Source organism: Nannospalax galili, unplaced genomic scaffold, assembly GCF_000622305.1.
Source record: "Nannospalax galili isolate Female #2095 unplaced genomic scaffold, S.galili_v1.0 scaffold658, whole genome shotgun sequence".
Lineage (NCBI taxonomy): Eukaryota > Metazoa > Chordata > Mammalia > Rodentia > Spalacidae > Nannospalax > Nannospalax galili.
In genome coordinates this window covers 119,401-135,689 of record NW_008340714.1, presented here as the reverse complement: position 1 = coordinate 135,689, position 16,289 = coordinate 119,401, and the positions used below count along the sequence as shown (strand labels likewise).

Here is a 16,289-nt window from a genome sequence, read left to right as displayed (position 1 = left end):
GAGTCACCAACTGAATATATTTTCTGATACAGTTCTGCAACCACGTTAGTTGTTCCACATACTCAAATTAATAAACAAGGATGTGAACAAAACAGAATATTGTAGGAACAACTACTCACTCTGTTTCAAATGAAAAACATAACCCAAGATCTTCTGAACAATTATTTTGGCCACAAAATTTCAAACTCTCAAACCAAAAATGAAAATTAAATACTAGATGACAGATTTGTTTAGTGCCCTGTTAGGAATGAGCAGTTCTGAAACTATTTTCTATATATTTCAGGATTGATAAACCAAGTATATAAAAATACTATAGATAATAATAATTTCTCACTAAAGAGAAAGGGAGTACACTGCAATTAAACTATCAATGTGAAATCCTACATTTTAATATAGAGAAACAGAAATTGGCATAGGGTCTGGGGCGGGGCATGCTTGCACACATGGGTGTTTCCCAAAAGTAATGAGCACATATAACCTCCAAACCTTAGTACCTAAGTTCCATCCTCCACTAAAAGGTTAACTAGGCCTCTGAAGGAATGGTTGATTTTAAGCTTGGGACTGGAAAAGTACCAAAGTTACTATAACAGGAATGGAAGAAGTACTTAAAGAGTAACAGGAAAGGAACGGGCATGAAAGGATTCCCCCTGGCCAAAGCAGGGACAGAGTGAGCATCAAAATAACGAATAAGATTGTTTGGGATGTTCTTAATGAAATACACACACACACACACACACACACACACACACACAATCAATTTTTAAAAAAGGAGAAAAAAGAAATAATGAATTTCAACCATTTATGACCCAATGGAGAAGAATTAAAGAATAAATGAGCCCACTGGTGCAACAGTGGCACAAATATGAGAGTAACTAACCACTCTTTAATTGGATTTAAGGTCTGCTTCATTGGATAGAACCCATACCTGTCATTGTTATCAGGTTTTAGAAACCTGAAGTTAGACAGGTCACAGGACATAGGGGAAAGCCTAATACTAGTTTTCTACTAAATAGTTACCATATTAAAATGACTCTTAATGACTTTTTGCTATACCCATAGATTGATGCATCTCTCAGCTCTCACCAGAGAAGTTTCCTTATGCAACAGATGGTGATTAACACAGAAACTCATAACTGGTCAAGATGCAGAGAACAAGAAGCTGCAGAGTGCTTATCCCTGAGTAGTATACCTATGTCAAATTTCTGCCTCCTAAGGCTCAGGAATCATTTCAGAAGAGGGTTTTAAAGGTTACCTGGGCCTGGAGATCCCAACACCCACATGGCGGCTAGGAACAGTCTGTAACTCCAGTTCCAGGGGAATCCAACATCCTCTTCTGACCTCTGAGGCACTGCACGACACAGGTGCACTCACATACATGTAAGCAATACACTCATACACATAAAAATTTTTTTTTAATAATTTTTTTTAAAGCCAGCAATGGTGGGTGATTACAAGGAAACAGTTTTCTAGACAGCTGGTCACTCATATGAACTCACAGCATGAGTGACAGCATGCATAGATCCCATGTGGACTCAGGCCAGACAAAAATCACAGCACAGACATGGGAAGTAACTAAGAAACCCCAACCCAGAGCCGGGCATGGTGGCACACCCCTTTAATCCCAGCACTTGGGAGACAGAGGCAGGCGGATCTCTGTGAGTTCAAGGCCACTCTGGTCTACATAGTGAGTTCCAGGCCAGCACTTCATGTATGTATATGCATGTTAGCATATATATATATATATATATATGGAAGGACATGTTTATAACAATTATAAAAAGTTAATGTGTGGCAGTTCTTAGTAAAGAGTACACCGGTGAGTCAGACATGGTGGTGTGGATCTTTGAGACCAGGAGTCTAAGGCTAGGAAAACAGCAAGACTGTCTCTAAAAACAAGAAAACACAAATATAAAAAGATGTTCAATCTCATTCATAACAAAACATATACAAATTAAATCTACTGCACAATCCCTTTATACACCACAAAACAGTTGAAATACAGACAGTAACAATGTGAGAACATGGAGCACCCAGGCATGCAAACTGACCCTACCTATTAAGATTGAGCACAGTAAATCTTACTCTGGCTAGAGTGCTAACAGAAATGGGTACACAGAGGAGTAAGGTATGTGAGGATGCTCCTAACATACTAAGACCTAATATTGGTCTTAACAGCCTCCAAGGGGAAAGTCTGAAAGTCCCTCAACAGTATGCTGAGTAAAATAGGTATATTTATCCCATGGATACTAACCATCAACAAAAAGAAATGAATTGATATCATATGCAACAATATAGGAAATAAACCAAACATATATAAAAAGAACAGAATTTATGGTTACATTTATAAAAAGATCACTGGCAAAATTAATCTCTGGTACTGGATGTTAGGATGGCATTTACTTCTGGGGAGGATGGAAAGAGCACCTGGGGCACCAGGAAGTTTCTGAGGGGGAGGTATGTGCTGTTAGCTGACCTGTAAAGTAGCTGCAGGCTAGGTTCATCTTACAATGATTGACTAAGCTCAGCCTATGCTTTGTGAACTCTGTCAATGCATCTATACAACAACAACATAAAAGCAAATTCAAAACAACTCTGCATTTCCAACCTGTCTTTTACACTAAGCTATATATATGTTCATTGCTGTTTTTATCCCCTATTTCTAATTTTGCTATAAGACTCTATAAATAGATGTGCATTCCCAAAAACATTCCTTATCAACAATAGTCCAAAGATGCAACTGATGAAGGAATACATTATTAGTATACTTTTTAGTAACAGGCGCAAAAATTCAATTCATTTGTTAAAACTATTATAGATACAAAGAATGAAATACTACCATCAAAGTATTATACATACATCTCAAGGTCAAGTCTAAGTTTTCTAGTCTGCATCTTTACCCCAATTTTTAAGATTACTTTTCAAATTTTACATTTTAAATTTCAGAGATGGACTGTCACACTGTTAACTTTTTCCTTTTATTTTCTCTTCTCCTTTCTCTACGTGTGTGTGTGTGTGTGTGTGTGTGTGTGTGTGTGTGTGTATGTATAGTATTGGAGACTTACCAGGGCCCTGTGCACGCTAGGGAAACACTGCTACTGAACTAAAACCCCTGTCCTGTTAACTAACTTTTGTCCTGCAAGATTATGATGACAAATACTCACCAAGTGTCAGTCATTTGGATTCTAATTGAAGCTTATTGGTTCTCAACTATCAATTTTTACAAAAAGTATTTTCATTGGGCATGGTGGGGCATGCCTTTAATCACAGTATTCAGGAGGCAGAGGCAGGTAGATCCTCTCTAAGTTGGAGGCCAGCCTGGTCTACATAGCAAGTTCCAGGTCAGCCAGGATTACATACTGAGACCCTGTCTCAAAAAAACAAAAAAAGCATTTTCCAGTGTAATGGAAAAATATATTACTGCTTCTACAAGCACTAATCACGAATACCCAAGCAGTATGCAAACTGGAGAGATACAGGTACTGGGAAGACTGCTGAATACAGAAAGAAGTCTCTCTAACTGTGACAAAGAACAAAGGTCCCAAACCAGATTATCACAGCTCCTGACAAGACTGGGAATGACCTCCCTCAAACTCACTGTGAAGACCAGTACTGCTTCATTTTCTATTCACTACAGCTCCAATCAACAATGAGGTGCTCTGTATCAAAAGTTCCTTCCTCTGAACTCCTAATTAGATCTATCCCCAAACAGTATTTGAAATGAGATACTAAAAAAGCTCGTATCTTTTTATCCTGACAGTAGGAGCAAGCAGTCATGAGAATATTGCTCAGTAACAGAAACATATGAATGGGAAAGTATATGCATATGATGTCTAAATAATTAACAAGCCGAATACTTTTTCTGCTTACTAATCAATGCTCCATTATAGTTACAAGAATTAAAATTATGGGGGTTTGTGCCAGAGAAACAATGAGATGTAACTTCAAAGAACAAATAACACATTGGGCCGGGCGTGGTGGCGCACGCCTTTAATCCCAGCAATAGGGAGGCAGAGGCAGGTGGATCTCTGTGAGTTCAAGGCCAGCCTGGTCCACATAGTGAGTTCCAGGACAGTTAGTTGGAGCTACAGGGAGACCCTGTCTCAAAAAGACCCAAAAATAAAAAAAAAAAGTAACACCAAAGTCAGAAAGACAACTCTCTTTTTGTAGTTCTGAAGATGCTACATGGGTCATAACACATGCTAGCAAGCATTCCACCCTTCGGCTGCATTCCAAGCCCCTCAAAAGCTCTTCAATGTTTTCAATTTTTCTGTTCATTTTTACTTTTTTTTTTCCTTCTGTCTCTTCTTCAATTTCTAGTCGATAATACTTTTTTTCTCTTCTGGGGGGGGGTCTTTTTGAGACAGGGTCTCCCTGTATCCCCAGCTGTCCTGGAACTCACTATGTAGACCAGGCTGGCCTTGAACTCACAGAGATCCGCCTGCCTCTGCCTCCCGAGTGCTGGGATTAAAGGCATGCGCCACCACTCCTGGCCCTTTTTTCTCTTTTAAGTAAAAGTAAATGCCCTACGTCCAGGCAAAGTGTTCCTAAATAGTCTGATAGCTGACCCTCCCTACTATCTGCTGACCTACCCACACCCCACTTCCATACACATACACTTAAACAAACCTACCAATTCAACAAAGCCAAAACTGAACAGCTGGCATGTGCTGGCAAAAGCAGGCATACAGTTTACAGTGGAAAAGTACTCACTGTTGAAGAGCAAACTCCCAGCAACTCCAGATCCACACCTCAGATCTGCCATGCATGTACACACCACAGTAAATCTTCAGAGACACTGCCTGCCACTGACAAGGAAGCCACAGAAGGCAGGCAGTGGTACTCATCCAACACCAACATATCAACCTGTTCTTCCAGTCACATAAAGAACAGCTCACCCAGTCACACAGGAACTCCACTCTGAATACAGCCCCAGCAACTAAGTAACCAGTTAGGTCAGAAAATGCCATCTACCTTACATGAAAGAGTGGCAGCACTGCCACCAAGGAAACACTTCAGGGTGTTGATTCAGACTAGCGGAAGTAGGGCAAAAGGTTATTCCTGCATCATCCTCCAGGTCATAGGATGACACCAAGCAACTCATCAAGGATACACAGTAAAAAAAAAATGGGGGACTTCCAAACCCACTGAGTAAGTTTGGTTTCAGTTTTGTCAACCTTGGAATAGAAAAACAGCATTTCTTGCTAGATTTTTCAACACATACAAGAATCCCTCACCAGCTGTTCCTCTCCAGGGCTTTTATAAAATAACTTAAGCCATAACCTAACGAGGCTCAACTTGGATAAAAAGGTTTGGGGATAGATCATGTTTCAGGGTGTACTTGGTTTCTCCCTACCAGACTAGAAGCCCCCTCTTGCTTTCTGTAGAGTTGGTTTCTATCACAAATAGTCCAATCCTAAAGCAAGCAAGCAGGCACAAACAAACGGACTTTTAACTGAAAAGGGCTGGAGGACAACGGTGGATCCAAATGCAAGGCATCAAGACTAAGAGCTGGGTGTGGTGGCGCACATCTGTAATCCAGCACTTGGGGAGGCTGAGATGAGGACTGCTATGAGTTAGAGGCCAGGCTGGGTTACAGAGCAAGACCATCTAAAAACAAAACAACAGCAAAGAAAGATATTTCAAAAGTGGGGGGGTGGCAAGTGGGTAAAGGCACTTGTCTTCAAGCCTGATGATCTGAGTTCAATCCTCAGGATCCACAAGGTAGAAGAAAAAGAACTGACTCCATTCCTGCACTGTGACATGTACACATGCATGCACGCAGACACACAGACACACAGACACACACACAGACACACAGACACACACACAGACACACAGACACACACACACACAAACTCACACGAAATAAAGGTATTTTTTAATTTTAAAAAAGAAACTAAAATAGGAAAAACGGCAAGGAGTAATCTGGTTCCTTGTATGGCCCAAAACACCCAAGACACTGAGAACATGCCACTGGTGAGAACACCCATGGGAAAACTGTTATGTTTCAGAAATCAATCCTGGCCTATAGAACATTCTAAAGCCAACAACAACAACCAAAAAAAAAAAAAAAAAATTCAACAGCCCTGCCACTACCTGTCATTACTATGTACTTGATTGGTGCTGTCCACTTTAATATAACCTCTCATTTAATTATGCCCCCAGTCCTTTGAAGCAAGTACTGATCTGTCTGTCCCCAAAGTCCTTGGTCTAATTAATGTGATTCTATGATTCTACACCAAAAAGAATGACGTAGGTCTTTAAGAAGTATAAAGAAAATTAATTATGTTCTTACTAAATTAGAAGCCTCCAATGTGAACTGGGATTTAGACTATCGTCGAGGGGTCACAGGAATATTGACAGCCAGTCAGTCATGCTTTAACACACAGCCTACATATTCTTTTCACAAAGTCTTCCAAGCTAAGAGCATTATCTTCCCATTTGAAACTGTTCATGCTGTGCCAGTGCTCCCCAGGGCATCTGACATTTTCATGTGTGCTTCAGTCATTCCTATTTGTGTCTCATGAGCTCCATCCTTTCCTCCACAAGCTCCCTGAAGGCAGACTCTACCTCTAATTCACCTGCACACACGCCCTACATAAAGCAGGTATTCAGTTATTTGTTTCATGCAAAGCCTGTTATTAGTTTCATTCACACAGTCAGGCCAAAACACCAATTAGGCTACCCTGCTGTAAACACTCTTCAAAGGCTGTGTACCTCTCCCAGGGCCAGTAGAAGGTGGACTCCAAATAATTCTCCTTTATTAAATTCAACATTACACACCTAAAATCCAATGTATATTCAAATATCACTGTCAATACCTTTGACAAAGACGTTGCTGTTCCAGATTTTGTAAGTTTGCCTCCTGTTGATGCTGAAGAACTGTTTTCGGGCTTAACTTTTTCTACTGTTTGTGTTTTACTTGTCACAGACACCTTGGGCGCTGAGCCAACACTCCTGTTTGCCTTCTTCATTCTGGGCTGCCTCTTCGTGATGCATTTACAATCAAATCTGTGGAAAGAAATTGCATTGCACTGAGAACAAATCTGGAAGACAACCCTTTCAGTTATTTTGAAGAATTTCACCGTGTGAAAAAAAATATTTGAAAGACAAATGTCACTACACTAAATAAATGTTGAAAACTCTTAAGGCTCACTTATCAAAATGGACCCTATTTTCAAAGCTTCCTCCTTGAGTATTTTACTGATTTATAACTTTATGCATTCTAGTTCACTCAGCAAAACATATCCTAGATTTCCAGTGAAGTAACCAAATATAATGCAGTGCACATCGTCCTCAGCATTTAATGGAGCAATAATCATCACGGCATTTGGGAATTTACATCTCTGTGTGGAGGGGTAGGGTGGCTGTATTTGCCAAATCATCTTGCAAAGTCCATATTTCAGATATGTGCCACAAAGTCCCCACATCAGTAACCCAGAAATCTCAACACTCAAGATTTAAATATTGTTTCCCAATATACCTCTTTTCCAAGAGACAAAAAAAAAAAAAAATTCATTAAAGTATGTTGGTTCATAAAATAAGGCCACTCTATATACCTGCAAGGAATTTGACAATGTTTCCACCCAAGTGGTACATACTTGATTTCAGAGCCAAGAGGATGTGAAGTAACTTTGGTAGCACACAAGTTGAAACCAGATAAGCCATTAAATATACATTTGTTAGCTGAACTAGAAAAACATTTCCTATAGTAATCTCATGTTCAGAAAGTTTATTTTGATAGATATCTAAATGAAAGCCCATTTTGAACTTGGGTTGATTTATGACTTGTGACAAACCATATCGAACACAAGAAAGGACTGGTCTATTTTATGAAGAGTTCCACACACTAATAAAAATAGAGTAACAACTTGGAAACTAAAAGGTTCATTTCAGGGCTGGAAAGATGGCTCAGCAGTTAAGAGCACTAGCTTCTCTTGCAGAGGACCTGGGCTCAGCTCCCAGCACCCACACAGCGGCTAACAACCATCTGTAACTCCAGTCTCAAGAATCTAATGCTTTCTTTTGGCCTCTGCAGGCTTTGCATGCATGTGGTGCCCTTACATACATGCATATAAAACACTCCTACACACAAAAATAATAAAATCTTCTTTAAAAGGCTCATTTCAGGGGCTGGAGAGATGGCTGGGCAATTAAAGCACTGACTGCTCTTGCAGAGGACCTAGATTTGATTCCCAATACCTATATGGCAGCTAACAAACATCTGTAACTCCAGTTCCAGGGATCCGACACCCTCTTCTGAATGCCACAGGCATCGTACGACACAGGTGCACCCACCTACATGCAGGCAATACACTCATACACATAAAAATAATAGACAAATTTTTTTAAAGGCTCATTTCAACAGTGTGACTATACTTGGACATTCCAGGTTTATCTTGTCTTGGCATGATGTCAACTGTACATGCTAGGCTGGTGGTGGGAATAAGAACACAGCAAAGCACAGAGGATCCTCTTCCTTAGCCTCCTCCCCAGCAGCTTCCTGGTTGTTCCTTATACATGGCATCATCAAGTTACCTTCTACTCTAATCCTTTTGCTCTTTACTTTCCTAGTCCGCATCAGTGATCTGCCTAGAGTAAGTGCTCCCTCTCTGTCAGCTCTACTACCAATTTCCTATGCCTATTCAAGTGACACTGGAAATGACCAAGAGTCAAGAGGTCCTCTACCACAGATATAGCCATATTGTTCCCTGACAGCCAGTAGTTTATACTTTCTCATCTATAAACTGAAAGTATCACACGCATTGAATCTACTCACTAACTCAGGGTACTCATGAAAAATAGAATTGTGTTTTAAGGGGCTTTCCTTCAGCTTCCCACTTCTAAGCTTTTCTTCTTTAAGTCCCATGCCTAGTAAATGGCACTTTCTCTCCTGATGCCTGTACTCTTTTCCAACCCACCACTCAGATGATCCACTAGTTTCTACCAGTCTCCTTCAAATTGGTATTTTCTAGAGTAGTGCAAGCCAACAGAACTTAAAGCATACACCTATAATAACTGTAATAACAGGAGAGCTACTCATGGCTTCTTAGTGGCTTGAGGCTTTTCTCAAGCATCATCATGAAGCCAATTCCACACAATAAATACATACATGTATGTTTTTTGTGTAACATTTATCTCCTCTTTGTTCTGTTTCTCATGAGAACCCTGATTAATACACTTGGTGAAAACGAACAAAAGACCATTTCCCCTCAATGTCTACAGTTATTCTATTCCACAAAGATCCATCTGCCTCTGCCTCCTGATTGCTGGTATTAAAGGCATGAGCACCATGCCTGGCCTGGATTTTTTTTTCCCTTGAGTTTTGGAGTCAGAGTCTCCCTGTAGCCCCAGTTAGCCTGTAACTCACTTTGTAGACAAGGCTGGCCTCGATCTCACAAAAATCTGCCTGCCTCTGCCTCCAAAGTGCTGGGACTAAAGGTGTGTGCCACCACACCTGGCCAAAATATATTTTTTTAAAAAATGTTTCACTCAAGGGTGGTGAGATGGCTCAGTGATTAAGAGTACTTGCTGCTCTTGCAGAGGATCCAGGTTCAGTTCCCAACACCCACATGATGGTTCACTACTAGCTGTAACTCCAGTTCTAGGGGATCTGACAACCTCTTCTGGTCTCCACAGGCACTAGGCATGCACATGGTATACTCACATACATGCAGGCAAAACAGTCACATAGAATATATATATAGTCTTTTCAAGGCAGGGTCTCCTGGAGCCCCAGCTGGCCTAGAACTCACTATGTAGACCAGACTGGCCTTGAACTCACAGAGATCCGCCTGCCTCTGCCTCCTGAATGCTGGGATTAAAGGCACTACCATGCTCGGCTTAAATCTTTTTTTTTTTTTTTCCAAAGTTTCATGGGGCTGGCAAGATGTTCAGTGGGTAAAAGCACTTGCCATGCATGCCTGATAACCTGAGTTCAATCCCCAGAGGCACACCATAGCACACACATAGGTATGTGTACACACACACACACACACACACAAATATAAACTTTTAAAATACAACTTTTAGAAAGTACTTCTACAAATTTCCAAAACAACCCTCTTAAGAATTAAGAAAACCAGCTTTTCGGCCAGTGCAGCCATCTTCCGGTGATTCTCAAAAATGAGAAAAACAAAGAGAAAGAGGAAAAGGCCCTGCTGTATGTTCTCTAGGCCTTTTAGAAAACTTGGAGCTGTTCCTCTGGCCACATATATAGAAATCTACAAGAAGGGTGATATTACAGACATCAAGGGAATGGGTACTATTCAAAAAGGAATGCCCCATGAATGCTACCATGGCAAAATCGGGAGAGTCTACAACGTCACTCAGCATGCTGTTGGCATTGTTGTAAACAAGTGAGTTACAGGCAAGATTCTTGACAAGAGAATTTAATGTGTGTACTGAGCATATTAAATGCTCTAAGAGTCTAGACAGCTTCCTGAAATTGGTGAAGGAAAATGACCAGAAAAAAAAGAAGCCAAAGAGAAAGGAACCTGTGTTCAACTGAAGTGCCAGCCTGCTCCACCCAGAGAAGCACTTTGTGAGAACTTTCAGAAAGGAGCATGGACTACTGGAGCCTGTTCCCTATGAATTTGTGGCTTAATGTACAAAAAGAAATAAAAGAACTAGACTGTTAAAAGTGTTTTTCTTAAATTGAAGTGTGGTATTTTCTCCCTGAAAGAAAACTTTAAATTTTAATTGTCCTAGTTCATTTTATATTTCCTATTGAAATTCAACATTTTTGTTGCTAAGTACTGACTAGAAAATAACCACATATTTAGAAAACATTTACACTTGCTTCAAGCTAGCTGCTTTAAATCAGCACAGGGAAAAGCTGTAGAAAACTCAGAGGAAGACAGGCAGAGAGGTGCGCCTCTAATCCCTAGCACTCAGGAAACTCCATGCAGGAAGGTAAAGCAAGGCCAGTGTGGGCTACATAGCAAGACACTGTCTCAAAGAGAACAGTGAGAACTGCATAATAGTTAAGATTTTAAGAATCAAGAATTTGCCTTTGAAGTCCGCTATGTAAAAGTAGGTTGTTTAAAGTATTCTGCTGTGTTAGGTACTGGTTGTGAATTGCTTTGACCATGGAACAGGACCCAACAGTATGTGAATTTATCTTTGGCCTAATAAATACTATGAATCTTTTTTTAAAAAATTAACAAAATCGCCGGGCTTGGTGGCTCATGCCTTTAGTCCCAGGATGGGAGGCAGAGGCAGGCAGATCTCTGTGAGTTCAAGGCCAGCCTGGTCTACACAGTGAGTTCCAGGACAGCTGGAGCTACAGGGAGACCCTGTCTCAAAAAGACCAAGAAAAAAAAAAAATTGACAAAACCAGACTATAATCCACAAGTAGATCTTGGACTCCAACTCTGGTCAAGGAGAAATTGCTAGTTAAGACCCTTCCCTAGAACCCTCTGAGCCTGTGAGATTTCAGGGTGAAGCAAAAATGAGTACAGGTCATGCCACTTCAAGTGTCTAAACACTGAAAGTAGGAGTCTGGTGGAGCTATTCAAGGTCATCACATCAGCACCTATCACCCACCTCTAATTCAGCCAAATTAAAGTTTAGGGAGGACAAAAAGCAGTTCTGTTGCACAAAATCACTGTGGTTCTTTTTTTCTGTGTGCTAAGAATAATTTCACACTACAAATAATCAATGAAGTATGTCACATGTATTTGTCAAATGTTCTTACAAACATAAAAATGAATACTGTTCTCAAAATCAGAGGAAAAACTACTGAAGTCCTCCATATGTTTTCTCAGGGAGCAGGTCAAGTGCCCACCTGAGGACCAGAGAGCAGGTACAAGTCTTCCTGGGTCAATCATGCTTAAATGACAATAGGCTCTTTCTACTGCCCAACAGGGCTTCCAGCATACTCATAAAATACAGAGCTTCCTCAGGAATATGCAGCTTTGACCTCAGTAAATATTACATAAGACAGTTCAAATTATAGCTGGGCATGGTGGCGCACACCTTTAATCTCAGCACTTGAGAGGTAGAGGAAGATGGGTCTCTGTGAGATCAAGACCAGCCTGGTCTACATAGTGAATTCCAGGCCAGCTACAGGGAGACCTTGTCATAATAGAAACAAATAAAAAGGATAGCTCAAGCTGGGTGTGGTGGTGCACGACTTTAGTCCCAGCACTCAGGAGGCAGAGGCAGGTGGATCTCTGAGTTTGAGGCCAGCTGGAGCTACAGGGAGACCCTGTCTCAAAAAGACAAAAAAAAAAAAAAAAAAAAAAAGATAGATAGATAGATAGATAGATAGATAGAGAGATGGATGATGAATGGATAGAAAGAAAGAAAGAAAGAAAGAAAGAAAGAAAGAAAGAAAGAAAAGATAGCTCAAATTATAGTCACACTAAAAGTACACTGCTCAATCTGTGCCTTATGCTTGTTCTGTGGGTCTGCACTGAATTCTCTCTTTTTCTTTTTTTTTTTTTTTTTTGGTGGGGGGAGGGGGTTCCTTGGTTCTAACTCAGAGCCTTGCAAATGCTAAGCACTCACTATCACTGAGCCATACACCCAAAACAGTGCTGATATTTTTAACCAAAGCTTCATTTTGAAGTGTTACCATGTTATTTAGTATAAAATCTACTTCTTTGATTGTTTGTTCTCCTTTGGGTTTTTGTTGTTGTTGTTGTTTTTGGGGGTTTTTTGTTGTTGTTGTCTTTCTGAGACAGGGTCTCCTTGTAGCCCCAGCTGTCCTGGAACTCACTATGTAGACCAGGCTGACCTCGAACTCACAAAGATCTACCTGCCTCTGCCTCCCAAATGCTGGGATTAAAAGCATGTGTCACCATGCCTGTCTCTCTCCTTTGTTTCTTAAGACAAGGTCTCACTATATAGCTCTGGCTGGCCTGGAGCTCACTATGTAGACCAGGCTGATCTAGAACTCACGGACATCTACCTGTCTCTGCCTCCTGAGTGCTGGAATTAAAGGTGTGAGCCACCATGCCTGGCCTTAAAAATCTCCTTTTTAAAAAAAATAAAATCTACATTTTTTTTTTTTTTAGGCTGGGCGGGGTGGTGCACACCTTTAATCCCAGCACTTGGGAGGCAGAGGCAAGTGGATCTTTGTGAGTTTAAGGCCAGCCTGGTCTACATAGTGAGTTCAGGTCAGCTGGGACTACAGGGAGACCCTGTCTCAAAAAGACAAGAAATAAATAAATAAATAAATCTACTTTTTCGTCTTTTTGGTGTGAGCTGAGCCTTTACAGTTGCACTCTCTCTCTAGCCCTGAAATCTTCCTTTTTAACAGCAGAAAGTTTACTGCCAGGTCTAAATCAGTGTGTAGTAAGTTAGCGTTCTCAAAATCAAATTCTTACCTACAACCACATTAATTTACAGATTATTTATTCTTTTTTTATTTAACATAATAATGATCTTCTAGGTATGGGTACAAACAAAATGTCTCTCATTATAGAAATAACCCTGAATTTTAGAAGGCTGGAATCTGGGTGGCCACAACTCCTACCAGCAAGGTCACTTGCTCTTTGGACAGGATTTACAACTCCAGGGGCCCTGCCTAAACCTAATTACACATTCACAACCATACAGGAAGTTCTAGAGTTTCCTTTACAACTACCAGGAGATGGTGTGATAAAAACCTACAGGAGAAACAAAGAGAGGGCCATCTCTCACCTTTCATATAGGGCAGATAAAACACAATTTAAAAATCAAACCACAGATTTCCCATAAACAAACCAAAAAGCCCGTCTTGAAACTCTACCCCCTTTAGAAGAAATAGAAATGAGGAATGTATGTAAATAGTACCCCTTCCTTGATAATTCTGCTTTTAAAAAAACAAAAAACAAAGAAAAAACATATGTACAAAGTCCAATGGCAGTAGAGAGATCTAGTCCCAGGTGGACTTGATGGCGCAAGCCTATATTCCCAACAACTGGAAGTCTCAAGCCAGCCTGGAGTACACAGTGAGACTGTCTCAAAAATAAACATCTAGTCCCCATTTCTGCCTTTGGGGAACAGAGTGACAAGTATGTCTCACAGATGTGTGAGAAAGCACAGGCTCAACTAAAGAACTCTAAGAACTTGGGTATGGCTAGAACAGAGACATAATAAAACAAAGGACCAGATGTGGGCAGGTGGCTCAGTGGTTAAAGGTACTAGATGTGCAAGCCTGATAGCCTGAATTCAATCCCTAGATCCCATATAAAAAGTGGATTACCACTGAAATCTACCTGACGACTTTATATCCATGCTCAGATGCCAAGGAGCTCAGAAAGTAACCGACTATCACTAGTAATAATCAGATATATAGAGATTAGAAATACATGTGCAAACGTCTTAAGGTCAATTGCATCGAAAATGAATTTTTCTGTATGAAACTGTATTTTAATAATGAAATTGAGATCTTTTTTAAAGGTTAAAACCTCATTTAATTTTATGTTTTATAGGGTTTATACTGAGTACAATATTGTATAACTGTAATAATTCAACTGCAAACCTAAAAATTTATAGCCAATTTTGAAAGAGATGCATCTTAGCTCAGGAAGTTAATTAAATATGTCAATGCTGTTGTAATGAAATGCTTCTTCTAAGTATGTGGTTATTAAATAAATAATAATAATAATAATAATAATAATAATAATAATAAAAAGTGGAAGGGGTGGCTCGTATCTGTAATTCTAGCAACAGCAGAATGGGAGGCAGAGACAGGAGAATCACCTGAAAGCTCAGGCAGCTAGCCTAGAATATGCAGTGCAGCAGAAATGAGAGACCCTGTCTCAACAAGGAGGAAGGTGAGAACCAACCCAAAGTTATCCTCTGATCTCCACATGCACATCGTAGCACGCACACACCTACACACTGTCACACCGACACACACACACACACACACACACACACACATCGTGGCATGCACATACCTACACACCAACACACACACACACATATGATATATGCAGGCAATACATACATAGTTCAAGCTACCAACTGCTTTCAAATCTTTGCAACAAAAATTGCTGCTAAACTGATTTTCTCTTCACTTTTCATTATGAATCTTTTCAAATTCACAGAAATGTTGAAGAACTGCACAATAAATATTTCATTTTTCTTCTTTTAATAGATGTATTCTGAAAAAAATTGTTTCTGAAAAAATTCATACCTACATCTCTTAAAATTTTTCACTGGAGCTGGATGTGGTAGCGCATGCCTTTAGTCCCAGCACTCGGGAGGCAGAGGCAGGCGGATCTCTGTGAATTCGAGGCCAGCCTAGTCTACCTAGTGAATTCCAGGACAGTTGGGGCTACAGGGGGACCCTGTCTCAAAAAAGGAAAAAAAAAAAAAAATTCTTTTTTTTTTTTCCATCGGGTCAGATTCAGCTACATCTGGCCTTTGAGACACTTGGGATTTGTTTTGTTTTCTTTGTGGGCTCTCTTTTTGTGTTATAAGTTAGTGCAGTCTGCCTGTTTGATTTGAGACAGGGTCTTGCTCTGTACCTCAAACTGGCCTCATTCTCCAGAGTGATGGGATGACCTGTAAGTGCTGGCACATGGAGCCTGGGATACTTTTAAATTCTGACTTTCACTTTAAGCTCTAATGTTAGCCTCTCTCCTAACATGCTATCTCCGTGCTAGGGACATAGCTCAGTAGTAGAGCACTTCCCTAGCTTTCAACTTCAACAATAAAAAGGAAGCTGCATTCTAAGGAATCTATCTAAGGTTACCTTCTAACACTAAAACCTTTGTAATTTAATGTAATTCACATAAAGGTTGACAATATGACATAAGACAAAAATGATAAGGTCTGTGATGTACCATAAGAAGCTTTCTCTGAGCTTCAGACCCAGTTAGGTACAGTACAGAATACCTCTTGGGAAACATGGGGCACTACAGCATGTACCTATACATATATCCCCAGCACTTGGGAGGATGAGGTATGAAAACTGCCAAGCTAGGCTACATAGATTTCCAGTCTAACTGGAGCTAAATAGCAAGACCCAGTCTCAAAATAATAATAATAATAATAACCAAAAAAATAAGATAAAGGTTTGGGGAGGTGGCTCAGTCTAACAATTTAAATTCGATCCCCAGAATGGGCATGATGGTAGGAGAGAACCAACTCCCACAAGTTATCCTCTGCTTTTACATGTATGCATGAGCATCTGGGTCTAAGCTCCAACTATCCACGTAAGTTATATGATCACTTTGTATCTTTGCAAACTTTCCTATCAGTAAGAATTAACAACAGGGTTCTGGTACAAAATAACATGTGTAGAACAGTAAGAACAAAAGTCTTTATATCCTAGTTCCAGAAGCTAT

The 16,289-nt window shown here is 40.2% G+C and overlaps 1 protein-coding gene across 2 annotated transcripts in view; it reads right to left on the bottom strand.

Annotated features, from left to right (window-relative positions):
- Specc1l (sperm antigen with calponin homology and coiled-coil domains 1 like) overlaps positions 1 to 16,289 on the bottom strand; it is a 159,365-nt gene that overhangs the window by 119,556 nt on the left and 23,520 nt on the right. For both annotated transcript variants that reach the window (XM_008835759.3, XM_029564799.1), the window contains one exon: positions 6,822 to 7,011. In XM_008835759.3, coding sequence (XP_008833981.1) covers positions 6,822 to 6,974 — 153 coding nt within the window. In that variant the 5' untranslated portion in view covers positions 6,975 to 7,011. The remainder of the gene's footprint in view (positions 1 to 6,821; positions 7,012 to 16,289) is intronic.